The sequence below is a fragment of the Electrona antarctica genome (assembly GCF_951216825.1).
Source record: "Electrona antarctica genome assembly, chromosome: 11".
Lineage (NCBI taxonomy): Eukaryota > Metazoa > Chordata > Actinopteri > Myctophiformes > Myctophidae > Electrona > Electrona antarctica.
In genome coordinates this window covers 20644089-20658464 of record NC_136792.1, presented here as the reverse complement: position 1 = coordinate 20658464, position 14376 = coordinate 20644089, and the positions used below count along the sequence as shown (strand labels likewise).

The 14376-nt window shown below is 41.6% G+C and overlaps 2 protein-coding genes across 3 annotated transcripts in view; one reads left to right on the top strand and one right to left on the bottom strand.

Annotated features, from left to right (window-relative positions):
• gosr1 (golgi SNAP receptor complex member 1) overlaps positions 1-7319 on the top strand; it is a 44548-nt gene extending 37229 nt beyond the window's left edge. For both annotated transcript variants that reach the window (XM_079513924.1, XM_079513923.1), the window contains 2 exons: positions 5199-5281; positions 6661-7319. In XM_079513924.1, the coding sequence (XP_079370050.1) occupies positions 5199-5281; positions 6661-6785 (208 nt within the window). In that variant the 3' untranslated portion in view covers positions 6786-7319. The remainder of the gene's footprint in view (positions 1-5198; positions 5282-6660) is intronic.
• The window catches only part of abhd15a (abhydrolase domain containing 15a), a 374815-nt gene that overhangs the window by 219651 nt on the left and 140788 nt on the right, over positions 1-14376 (bottom strand). The window lies entirely within an intron of this gene.

The following is a 14376-nucleotide window of genomic DNA, read 5'->3' as shown; positions in this document are numbered from 1 at the left end:
TCTAAAAAACTATGCAATCAATCAATCAATCAATAGCCTGAAGGGAAATACGTATTACCCCCATCTCGAAATGTTTTGTTCCAGGGACCCCCAGAAGCAAAGTTCGCTTAAAAACATATATTCCAAAGATTTGCACACACGCATTTACACAAATTTAAAAGAAATAGCAAATCTACAGGCTCTACAGCTATGAGCTATTTTTGAATAGCCAACTGCTTTCCAGGTTTTAAGCGCATAGCCTAAACCCCTGAATATTTAGCGTGACAGCTCTGCACCGAGAACACTGGACAACACTGGAATCATAATAACAATAAACAAAACAAAGCGCCTCGTATCGTTGTGCTTTCCTCCTAGCTCACAGCTGGCTGAATGAATCAGACTCCCCGCGGCGGTGCTGTGAGCTGCTGTTATTATGATGACATAGAAACACCTGTTTTTGCAAACACACGTGTGCAAAGAGAACATTGAGTCATCAGCCATCATGATGATTACATATGCCTATTATATGGTGCATTCGCTGATCTGTGATGGTATTACTTAAGTAATACCATCACAGTTTCTACCACATGCAGACCGCATATTTGCTCAGCTAATTGCTGCTGTAGCTTTCACTGTACCAGTAAAACGCCCTAAAGGGCGAGGACGCGCTCGATCAATGGATATATTGTCGTAATTTTACGGTAAGAAAACGGCTACTCCGGAATTTCCCCTTTATTAATTCCACTTGTGCCCCCTTGTGGCCCCTGGAAGAAATTTCAAAAAAAGAAATGAAGTGTGAGATTACTAAATCACAGTAATCCTTAATCATATTCCATCATATTCAAGGGCTTTTGGAGAGAAATTAGACAGACTCCAGTCATTTTAGACTAGAGCACTGCAGAGGGCAGGTGGGTGTGTGAGTGCGTGCGTACGTTCAGCTGGTGCTCGTTGACGCTCGTTAATGTAAAGGCAATTATGTTCATGCACTGTAAAAAATAGGTCTACATCTATTCTAAGGGAGCATATACCTGTATCGACATCCTGCTCATTACTGTACACAAATGTATTATATACATACATAAATCTAAAATCTTCGTGTTTAAGCACAAAATACATTTTGAGAACCCACAAATGTTCCGCTGTGCGGCCCCCCATACATAATCATTCTAGGTCTACATCTATTCTAAGGTAGCATACCGGTATACCTGTATCGACATCCTGCTCATTACTGTACACAAATGTATTATATACATAAATGTTTGTGTTTAAGCACAAAATACATTTTGAGAACCCACAAATGTTCCGCTGTGCGGCCCCCCATACATAATCATTCTACAGTTGTGGGCCCCGGACTAATCTAATTGAATACCCCTGGACTAGGGGTTCCCAAACTTTTCAGCCCCCGACCCCAAAATAATGCTGCCATTGACTCATGACCCCAACCTAACCCGTAGGTAGTTTTATGCACATAAACATGCATGTTTGGTGCACATTTTACACATTGCACTATTAGACATCATTCGTCCTTCTCTCCCTTCCTTGTCATAGTGAAGCAAAAACAAATGGCCAGTGTGCACAATTCATTTCTTGTCTTTTCCTTCTTTGTACAATTAAATTAAAGTTTTTATTAACCACTTATTAATTATTTGACAACCACTTAATGTCAAATAATGACCAGCTGGAAAAGTCTGCATGTATTTGTGTATGGTTGCTCATGTTTGTGCCTTATAGAGAGTATGCGCGTGACATCATCATCAAACCCGGAAGTTATGCAGGAATGCCTACTGAGTGGCAAAAAACTACTTTCTGGTCTTGACAGCCCATGCATCCAAAGTCCTATCTGATTGCATTAAACAACATTAAACAATGTTAAACTCACTTTGCCTGTTGCTTTGCCACTCGATTTGCCACTCGATGTGCCATTCACTTTAAGCATGCGCATACCCTCTATTGTGTGACATCTCTGATGCTACAGGCTAGCTGTTGGACTCAGCAAATGTGTTTCTCCTCACTGTGAACATGATCCACAGCTGTGAGATGTCCCTGGCCTGAGCTGGGGACTGTCAGCAACTTTAACCCTCAAGGGATGGCATGGGATCATCGCTATCTGTCATATCATCTCTTTCTGTCTATCCCTCTCTCTGTCCATATCTCTGTAGACTACACACACCCTCACACATCGAGACCCTTGTTTTGCAAGCTACTTAAACATACAATGCTGCAACCTAACTCAAACACACAAATTGTCTATGTTTGTGTTCACAGGTTTTGATGTCTTTGGGTGTATATAGACACTCACTCACATGCTATTTTATTGTTTGGAGGATTTATCGATATGCTTTTATAAGTTGCCAGCTAGATGTAAACATCCACAGTGATCCATCCGTGTTGTTGTTGAGCATTATCTATGTCCTCCATTGGGACCCTGTCACCCAGGACTAGAGGTAGCAGGGACAAAATGTTCTTATAATCGTCGTGGGGGCACGCCACGCACCCCCCCCCCCCCCCCGCATGCCCCCCAGACCCCCCCCCCTACCCCAAGGTCCCGTTTTCGCTGGGTCATTTATTTAGTTTGGTAATAAACACAGCGTGATCTGAGGGAGGAACCGGCAACCCCCCGCCCCCAGACCGGCCGAGCATGCCCAGGGGCGGGGGGAGGTGTTAGGAGTGTAGAAAAACTAGAAATACCCTAAAATCATCAAGGGGGCTCGAGCCCCGCAGCCCCCACGTAGTCGTCGTTACTGAGAGGTAGCATTATCTATGTCTTCCATTGGGACCCTGTCACCCAGGACTAGAGGTAGCTTGTCCCCAGGGCTGACTACTTACAGTAACTGCTTGGCACGTGGCTGAGGCCTCACTGTTGCATCATCAAACCTGCAAATGAAAATCAATTAGAGCCAACCTTGTTTGTTCATTTTACTTACACTATATGCCTAGATATGTCATCTGCTTATGCTCCAGTTGGTGTGAGCTGCATGAGTTAAAGAAGTCTAGCGGGATGGTGTTTTAAATGGGGCCTGGCTCCTGAAGCCTTCACACTGCTAAAATAAGATGGAGAATTAGTGTGCTGTGAAATAGACATTTTGATTTATTAGCACTGCACTAAAAATCCTGCGAATGAAAGGGACCATGGCCTCTTTAAGTTAATGTGTTGTATCCAGATGGATTTAAACAGATTTAGGTAGCCCTCTGCCCAATTATAACATCTCCCGAATTAGCCTGTATGCGGCAAAACATTTTAGCGTCTTCTACGATCAAACTTTCTATAGTGAGAGTGGATACCGTTGAAGGAGTAGGATGCAGTAGCAGCTGGTTTCTTCTGTCTTACAACTCGGCATCACCAGCTCCAGTGAGGGGCTGAGAGGTGGGCTTTAGCAGTTGATATTGATTAGCTTGTGTAACCGATGCCACAGAAGCAGAGTGAAGAGGCTGGCTTTTCCTGCCAATTGCCCAGCTGCACTTTCCTGCCTTCAAAGATGCTGAAGCCTCACTTTGAGGGTGAGATGTACATTATGATGGCAATTCTATACGACTACACCCACCTCCTTCAGGGCCAAACTGTACTGCACTACTTACACACATATTCTGTACCACATACACCCATGTATAGACACTTATGCCTGATTTATACTTTATACTAGAACAGTGCCCGTTGAGGGGTGATCAGATGTGATCAATTGGCTAATAAAGGGCGAGGTCGCGCAACATTGTGATGTCAGAACAACATTGTGATGTCAGAACAGGCCAGCTCCATATATGGAGATCTAAGGGTGATCTGGATTTGGGCCCTGTCCGGAGCCTGGGCATAGGCTTTTGTGCTGGTTCTGGACAACCGGCGATCCGACGAACTTGACACCAGCCACCCTGTGTTGGTGTGGAACACGTGTGTCAAATTTGAAGTCGGCGAACGGTTCTCGAATTACGTGGAATTACAGACTTACAGAGACATGGCGCATTTATAGATAGAATAGACTAGGCCGGTGCCGGCTGTAGAGCACCAAGTCGGTAACGGTGGAAGTTGGAGATCCATGCCCCACGTGGCTATGCAATACCCGTTGTACCCATGTCAGTAGTACCCGTTCCACCCATCTGTCTGTGTCCCTTTATTCCTGTATATATGGAGTTCTTTGTCAGGCATACCCAAATATGGAGTGTTGTGATGTCAGAACAGGCCAGCTCCATATATGGAGCCTGGGCAGGGGCCCTGTCCAGAGCCAGTGCATAGTAGCCTGGTTAATAAACCAGACCGAATCAGCCGTTGGCAAAAAAAAGTTGCCTACCAGCGGATTTCGGTCTGGCGAGGCTCAGTAGCACGCCTCTTTCCTACAATCGAGAACAGGTCGGACCAATCGGGACACGGTATGCAATATGGGCGGGCTTTGGTACAGTGACGTTCAATGCTTGAGACTTTTGACTGACAGTAGCTCTGACCAATTGCGTCAAAGAGAGAATGTTTGAACCCGCCCCCTGGGAAATGAAATCCAAGTGGAGCCAGCCCAGACTGATATACCGCGACAGTGTTGTGTGATATTAGTCTGGCTTATTAGCCAGGCTAAGTGCATAGGCCTTTTGTGGCGGTTCTGGACAACTGTGGGTCCGACCGACTCCGGGCACTGCACTCCCTGTGGGGGTGTGGATCGCGTGTGAATTTGAAGTCGGTGGAACCGTGGAACGAACGGTTCTCGAGTTACGTGGATTACAGACGTCGTACATACACACAGACTTGGTGCATTTATGGATAGATAGAAGATAGATAGATAGAAGATAGATGGGTGTCATGTGACAAAAATAGCTTCTGATGTTGTAGATCTTTTTAATCTATTTTTGGTGTGTGATACCGGCGCACGGCTACGTGAAAATCAGGCACAGAAACACTACGCTGAATGAAAATACCACTGACTCTCACACCCAACAAGAATCATTCTCTGCAGGCTGGGATCTCCTGCATTGACTACTACTTCTCTTCCAATTGTAACCTCATTTTGAACGATCACTCCTTCCATAGCTGCACTACTAATGGTGTTTCCACCACTACTGTCCATTCGCTAGGCATGTTAATGACACTTGTGGGACCTATCATATTTTTTTTGTGCATGGTTGAAAGCATTTTACAACCATATGGAGATGAGAACTGCAACTAGGTGCAATGTTATGTTTCAACATAGTCTCTCTCTCTCTCTCTCTCTCTTGTGCCACCCCCCACTCCCCTTCCTCACCAGTATTGCCATGGCAACCAAGGAAAACATGACCTCACAAAGGGGAGTGCTGAAGTCCATCCAGAGCAAGGTCAACACTTTGGCCAGTATCCTTATGGCAGTGGTTTTCAAACATTTTGTGCCCAATGGTCACACCAAAGGTCAAGACACACCTCTGTTTTCATCTGTGTTGTCATTCATCAGTGCAAAATAGCCTCTATAACATGCGTTATCACTCTGTACACATGAAAAAAATGAAATGAAAAAAGTGAAAATAGACAATTTACAAGAATTCAAATCTCTGTGATGTGACATATTGTGAGCTTGTAGATGCTTTACAGTGTGTTTGTATAACCAAGGATACGAGAAAATGTTTACTTGATCCAATAAGGAAATCACTGATTGTCTACAATATGTTATCTCTTTGCAAACTTGGATGATGAGAAAGAGCCTTTGCTGGAAATTGAAAATAATGTATAAAGTTCATGGTGTGTTGGTGGTTCTATACATTAACTAGAAAATAGCACCCTTTGGGCAAAACGTTTTTGAATGAATCACAGAGCAAGTTGTTTCATATAGTTATTCCCTCCTTATTTTCCACAACCAAAATGAACCATGCACAAATTAAACACACTTTAAAGGTGATGGGAATGGAATTTATCGTACTTTTCACTAAAAGGTTTCAGCGTCTACCGTCTACATCTGACATCCATTGTGTGTGATTGGTCTGACACTAGGGTTGTCCCGATCCAATCACATCATTTTCAAATTATCACAATCGGATCGGGAGCAAAAGAACTTGCGACTATGCGCTCGTGGCGGGTCGTGATATTAGCACCAGTGTACCATGTACTGAAGAAAGGTTTGCTGCATGCAGAAAATCCACCTCCATACTTACCGTTTGTATTGAATGTCATTGCTGTTACACACCAGCACCACAGTCACAAAATAAGCTACAGTCTACTGTAGCGTGTCATTATACAAATATAATAAGCGACAACAAACATGGCAAATAATTAATGGACTTTGTCCTCTGTCACCGTCCAGAAATGACTGTCTAAGACAAATTGTGTCAAAGCACGTCGGACATTGATGACAATAAACAGCGATGTATACACTTCCAGAGCCATTGAGATAGAACAGTTGCAGCAATGAGGCTACGTTTGTGACCCGGTGGAGTGAAAGGAGATCTATCTCACTGGCTCTGTACAATGCAGCATTGGGCGGCAGTTCTGATGGGCAGTAGTGGTCAAAATATTGGCCTAAAATGGAATATTACATAAACTGTACAATGTCTGACAAAAGTACTTTGTCAAAGGGCAGACCCCATGAACAATGTTTGTGCCAAGTAAGTTCGGAGCCAATTGGATAACAGAAGTCGCACAAACAAACCAAAATTGTAGCATAATATATGAGAAACGTGAACTTTTTTTTTAACCTGTCATTCAGTATATTTTGAATGTCCCTTAACATGCACGTCTTCTAGACCGTTTCCCAGCCATCAACAACCTCATCCAACGAGTCAACCTGCGGAAGAGGCGAGACTCCCTCATTCTAGGTGGAGTCATTGGTGTCTGCACAATTCTGCTGATGCTCTATGCTTTGCACTGACCAACAGGCCCCGTGGTCAATAGTTTTTGTAAAGGAAGTGGATTTACTCTGCTCTGTGGAGCACGGAAGCTTCCAGGAAACTACGCCTGGTGATTGGAGAACTCTGGAGGCTGTTGAGCAGTTTCATCCCATCAGCCAACCAAACTACCTGATTTGTACTTAGCAATGGGACAAGAAGAGGACTGGTGGTTGGGTGCTGTTCTACCACCAGTCAGGGATCAGAGAGACCAAATGTACTTATAGGACTAGATATTAACCACTTTAACCCTGGCATCCCAATTTTGGGCATGTCATACGTGAAGTGTAAAAAGTCTAAAATGAAAGATTTGTGGTTAAGTGGTTAAATAGTTATATATTGATAACATTCACTTGGAGAAAGACTTTGTGCCGAGCTCGGCCTGAAGAGACTGCCACTCTGATTTTGAATGTCATTGATTTTGAGGTGCAAGGATTTTTAGTTGAATGGTCTTTTAAAGTGATGAAGGGGGACGGTTTAATAAGTTGTAAAATGTACATTAATAAATTATTCATATTACGTACAAAGTGTGGTGTTGTCAGGCACTCAACACTATAAAACATTTTAGTAGTTTTTATTTGTTCTTAAAGTGTAATGGGTCACTTAGAACTACTAAGGAAATGTATTACATTTTGGGATTACAATACGTCTATAGCAATGCTACTCATTTACTTATGTTGGGAAGCCATATCGTTTAGCTCCATTTATATGCACACACTGCACCACACACTTCAATAGCAATGTGGGATATTAATCAAAAACCTATGTAAAGCAGATATAAATGACAAAATACTTTGGTTAGGCTGTACATCTGTCATCTGGTAAGTTGGGTTTGTGACAACTGTCCGTTAGACTGAAGTGTTATTCTTTTATCAATATGTCGTCAAATATTGGTGGGGAAAGTAATGGAGATTCTTCACTATCAACGTGGTCTATAAATATAATCTGCAAAGGCTGGAATAGCACAGAATGCAGTATCGTTACAGGATTGTTAAAAGGATGTATAGAGGACGGTATTGAATGTAGGCAACTACAAATACCAAGAGCAAAACGCAGTATCAATACAGATGACCCCAAATGAGGTAACCCAAAGATCAAGAGAAAATCAATACAGTATCATTAAGTATTGATCTCAGAATGGATGTTACTCCAGAGAGTTATTTGTATTTGGACCGAGCAGAGCGACCATGTGCGGCATTGTCCTTGTCTTGTGGCTACCAAGCAACTGGCCTGTAGTCATTGAGGACAGAGGGGAGTTCTTGGGTACTCGGACAATGTTTATGTTTATGTTTATTGAAGGATCCCCATTAGAGACACATGACTGAGCCTCTAGTCTTCCTGGGGTCCTGAAATGTTGGAGGATTCCAGAGTTGAGGCACCATCCCCAGCCTCAGGGAGAGGTTAAAGTGGTCCCACAGCGGGCTGCGGGCTGCTCAATGCTCAGCGTACACCCTCGGCACCCGGAGGTTGATGTCAGACTCTGACCCATCTCCATCATCAGGGCCTGCCGCTGATGCCACTGCTACTGCCATAGACCTGTTGCCACTGCACTCACTCGCGCAACATGTTTACTGAATGTTGTCATTCATCAGTTTGGGTGCTCACATCATTGTCATGATTATCATTATAGTTATTCTTGGCTTTAGACAGCCAACTCTCAACTTGATTCATTGTCCTCATTTACCACGGGAGGTTCTGTGCAAATTGGAGTAGGATGCATATAACATTTGGCAGGCTTCCGTTTCTTGGAGAGGTACTAGATACTGTATCAGGGTTTTAATTATAGATTTATGAGGCAGGGACTATAGTTTTAAAAATGTCATGTCCACACTGACACTTTACCATACCATTGTTTCTCGTTTACAGAATCCCCTAAGATCTTGTACTATATTTCCCACTCCGAAATGAATTAGAGTGCTTCATCAGAAGTAGTCTACGTGATGTTACAGTATGTTCACCTGGAAACAATAGATTATGTAATCACAGATCTAATAGTCAAGACATTGATTGATTGATTGAAATATTTATTAACAGTTTGCAGAATTACAGTACATTTCAAGCACAAACTCAATACAAAGGCTGTTAACTGTGAGTGGACGACCCAATTAAGCATTTCACTTGTTTACAAGAGGGTCCACCATGTTCAATTCATCAAAACATTTAGAGACGTACAAATAGACACTTCTATATAGACAAAGAACAGAACAGGAATTCATCATAATGGAGGTAAAAAGGGAAAAGAAACATATACAGTGAGGGATTCAGGTTTTACGGGGGCCAGTTTCGAATTGCAGCCGTCCGCATGTGCCCTTTGAGAACGGTTTTGAAGGAGTCAAGGGATTTGCATGTCTTAATGACTGTTGGTAGGGTGTTCCACATTTTGGTGGCATAGGAGCGAAAAGAATTTAGTCCCTTGACACTCTTTGAAGATGGTTAAAATTATCCTGACAGAAAAGAGAAAACATTGGAAAGACTCATCTTGTATAAAAATAGCAAATTATTAAGGTCACTCTTCAATATAATGTAATTGTTCATGTAAAATTAATAAAGGATTTTTGAATTATATTCTAGGGGTCCTGAATTATTATTTATTTATTATTAACAACCCAAGCTGAGTCTTTTTCCAGTGTTTTGTCTTACTTATTTCTTGTGGACAGGACTTTAGGACTATTGTGTCCTTATAGACAAATGAGATTTTGAAATCCAGCCGACTGAAGATGGCAGGCTCCAGGACAAGAGGAAAGTATCTCTATTGATTCTCCCAATCCCACTCGGCAGAAAGGCTGGTTGCCGCAGGTGTGCTGAGGAGAGATAATGTTACAGGACTGTGTGGAGATTGACAGCAGCTCCCCATGATTCTTTAGAAAGCTGACAATCTCCTGGCCTCACCACGGGAAATGCATCAATCTTGTTATGTCACCTGTGTCTGATAGTCTGTCTCACAATGCGGTCACTACACTAGTAGTATTAATCATTTCCGTGGACAGTAATAGGAGATGTTCTAATCTAAAGCCTTAAACAGACCGTGAATAGCAAAAGTAGCACAATTACATCTTTCATGCATCCCATATGCTGTCCCAGAGGAGGCAACTATAGGTGGCTGACACACATTACAGAAGTACTGGGCCCCAATTACAAAGGTTGATACCTAGTGCTGTGATCTAATTTTGAGTCAAAATTATTATTTTCAACATCTCATGCACATAAATCCACTTCAGTGAATACTTACCCATTTAAAGTGTTTTATAGATTCTAACATATATTGCAGTGGTTTCATTAATGATAAATGTGTTCATATTGTGCCTACATGCAAGCACGTCCTACATTAACATATGTGGATGTACTCAAGAAAGACGCAGGAGTGCAAAGCACCAACGAGCTGGCCAGTTGTATGGAGAACCGGCATGACTGGAGTAGGGCTTGTCTGAGAACGACCTAGAGAGATAAATGAGTAGTAGTGTGTCTTGCAGAGGCGGACTAACCATTGGGCTAGGGTGGGCTGCACCCCGGGGGGGGGGGGGGGGGGCACCAAAAAAATGTTATGTTTAGTTATTGTATATTTAGTATTATGGTTAAAACATTGAGATCTTCTGCTAGGGTAGCTGTGGAAACCCAATGTCGCTGTGCATGGCAGCCTGCCATGCCACAGCGACTATAGTGTATGTCTGCCTGCCTGCCTTTCTTTCTGTTTTTGGGGGGGGGGGGCTGCCCAGGGCGGCCCTGAAAATTTGTCTAGCCCGTTGGCCCATGGGAGGGTGAATCCGGCCCTGATGTCTTGTTATTGCTTGTTTGCGCTCTGTAGCTCCTCCAGCTCATGTCAAATTCAACAGCCCATTCATAAATTGTTTCCAGAAGCAGTACAGGGCTGACTTTTATTTTGGTCATACAGTTCAGTATGGAATTAAGAATGGGATATTGGGTTTGGAGTAGACACTGTGAATGGACTGTTACTGTCTTTAGTGCAATATATTACCTCCTTGAGTGTGCATTAAGGATTTGTTGTGGGTGGCCAAGCTGGGCGTCAAACCATTAATTTGTAATCGGGCATGGAGGGCCCTGACTAAAGTGCAAAATCTGCTAGGAGAGCTTGTGCCTTTTCATAGGCCATCAATTAGTCATATGCATGCTGCCAAGACCATGAAAAATGGAGAATGGATTTATACAAGGAGTTTGCTTGCTAACTTCAGCCCTAATGCTTCCCCTCTTGTCCTGCTCACGGCTGTAAAGTGGCACAGGTAAAGGCTTTGTGAACCATGGTTTTTGTACAAGTTGGTAACACTGCCAGATGGTGATATTCCAGCTGAAAAACTCACTTTAGTCCCATGCTATTTGCTATCAACTTGACTGCAGACAACATCAAAAGCCAAACAACAATGTATGGACCATGCATGTTAACCTTTATTTCAGGCATGCAAAAATATACTCAACACAGAGAGGGAAAACTGGCATATACATTTTTCAGAAGAACATAACATTTAGATGTTATGTTTCAAGTTTTACTGACAACAATGCTTAGACAAGGCAATGTACCCTGGAACAGAAGGGTTCAGTGTAGATTTAGATTAACACTTGACTCAAGTACTGCAGTTTGTAAATCAGCTTAGTTCCATGAGCACAATTAACTTGGGCTTTGATTTTCTAATATAGGCTATATGCATTTTAGTAGTAAGGAGTGTAGTAGTGTAGTAATTACACTCTTTGATTGCTATTAGCAAGCTCGGATTGAGGGAATCAGACTTGGAATGGAATAGATTAAATGCTATTTTGTTACTGTCCTATAGTGTATACTATATTGCTATTGATTGCCCTTTAACTTGAAACATATATATTTTTTTACTTGCCAAAGGTAGTCTCAAAAACAATGTCGTTTGGAATTGTCATAATTCTTATATAACAAAATTATGTTCAAACCAAGTCTGATGAATGTCATCTGTAACCAGGTGTGAATATTCTTTTTCTCTCTGTTCCACAAACAAACCAAAATGTGCCCTTTAGAAACCCACACTAGTGAAATAAAACGCTGCTGAATGGTCAAAGTTTTCACTTTTAGAAAACTTGTCAGAATTATTCCGGATTCTTATAAAAGTAAAAAAGGAAAACAAAAACAGCATGTACACTTAATAAAAAGTTGTGCTACAATGGTCTTACAAGTTCCTGTCCTGTGTAATTGCAGAATAAAGCTGTAGTTTACCAATATAACAGTCCTGTGTTGCCAAAGGTGACTTCATAGAAAAGTATGTGACATTATTACAGACAATCCATCGTGCTTACAGAGATGCTCTAATTGCTGCCAATCACTCAGTCAAACTCTGGCAATGTTAATTGTTACAGTGATTTGTTACAGTGATGAATACAATAAATAATGGTAAGTTCTGTTTGGCCCACAGCATGCCTAGATATTGCATATATTATTTTCTTACAAGTACAGTAATACCAATATATAGTGGAGGATACAATTTGTAGGTCAGGGGTAAGGACCTTGTACTATAAAAGGCATTCAGTGAAACAATTGACATATAACAGTCCAATTAGTATGATGTAAGCATGATCAGTGGGTGGCAGGGTATACTGTATAGGGTTAGAAGACTTGGTATGTAAGATAGAGCTTAAAGATGTAAGATGGACAAGAATGGAAAGGGGCAGAGCCCCAATAAGTGTCCAGTGACACTTATTGAAATGGGTCATGTGACAACGTATAAATGAAACCTGACACTGGCCAGGAAGTTGGATTTGGGATAGGTTGTAGCCAGGAATCAGGATATGGAAGGGAGGGAGGGCATGCGCCTCATTACATCAGACCCCTCCCAGTACAAGGCAAGGCTCCAGAGTCCAGAGATTTGGGACCATAAAGGGACACTGGCCAGTGTTTAAGATCGTTGGACCACCCCAAATCTTTTTGCTTCCATTGTTTCACCATGTGCCCCTATGACAAACAAGAAAACACAGACCCATCAAGAGGGTCCTCATTCGCAAATAAAAACATTGGTTATCTACTTTCAGCATGCAGTTGGTCTCCTTTTTTCTTTTTTTTGTCCAAAAATTATAAAAAATAAGCACAAACCCCCAAAATATCCAACATGTATTCCCAGTCCCATTCACAAACCCCTAATAATCCAAGTGCTGACAAAGCAGCCATTGTGATTCTATCAATCCGGCACCACTCAACATACAAACCTTTTATAAAATGTGCATCTGTCTTCATTTATACTGCAAATATCTGTATTTCTATATGCTTTAAATGCAAGAAGGTCAACAAAGTATATACGGTATAAGAGGATTATAATGCAACTTGTCCAAAGTTTGTAGTCTAAACCTAGAGCCCATTTTGAAAGTTACCCAGACAGAATTACTTTCTTCTTTTGTTTTCTTCTTATCTTCATTTTGTCTTCATATTCAGAAGTCCATCATTCCAGTCAAAGAGATGTTTGTCTTACCAAACACAGCTCCTCTTCCCTTTAAGTTTAATATCAGGTTGTTGTTGTTTTTGTCATTGTCAAGCAAATGTTACTGGATTCTAATGCATGCACCTCTGGATATTGGTGTGTGTGTGTGTGTGTGTGTGTGTGTGTGTGTGTGTGTGTGTGTGTGTGTGTGTGTGTGTGTGTGTGTGTGTGTGTGTGTGTGTGTGTGTGTGTGTGTGTGTGATTGATTGATTGATTGATTCATTAAGTTGCTATAGTACATATTTTTGACTGCTATATATTTTTTGCTTAGGTGGTGTCTTTGTGTAGTTACAATGTGGTATAGTTTTGGATTATTATTATTATTATTTATTTTTTTGGTATTTTAATGGACACAATGTACTTTTTTATTAAGGTTTTCTTATGCATCCATGGTTTGGCTTGCACTGCCCTTTATTCTCCGGTCTATGGTCACTGGGTCACTGTGAAGAGAGATGGTGGTAGAGAGAGAGAGAGAGAGAGAGAGAGAGAATGTTAAACGTTAAACTAACAATTCTGTGCAGTGTTTTGACTGACTGACTGACTCACACACACACACACACACACACACACACAAACACAAACACACACCTTGTAAATCACCTTGTAAATCACACACCTTGTAAATCACACTTCTGTGATGGTGTCATATAGCACTCCAGCATTGTAATGCATTACTTATTTTTGTAAACTTGTAGTAAAAGTTTGCTTCTCCTTTTAATACTGACTGAAAACACAATATATGTTCCCAAGCATCTTTTATACCATTTAAGTGGTATAAAAGTCAATCAGATATATAGTATAATATTGTTTTGCATCTTTGTGACAGGCCTAAACATTCTCCCCTTCCTCCCCCCACACACAGGAACAGTTTTGGCATGGGTTTTGACATATAATTTTCCCCTTACACACAAGATCGGAATCGGTCTCAAAAATCCTGATCGGAGTACCTCTAATATGAAGACTACCATACAGAGACCATTATTAAAATAATTGAAATATAAAATGTGTAAATTGGACAGCACTGTGCCTTAGCATTAGCAGAGATGTGCCATACACATCTCATAGGCCAATTAAATACATCTCGACTTAAAGGTGTAGTGAAATGGCTTTTTTGAAGTTTCAACCTCAGACG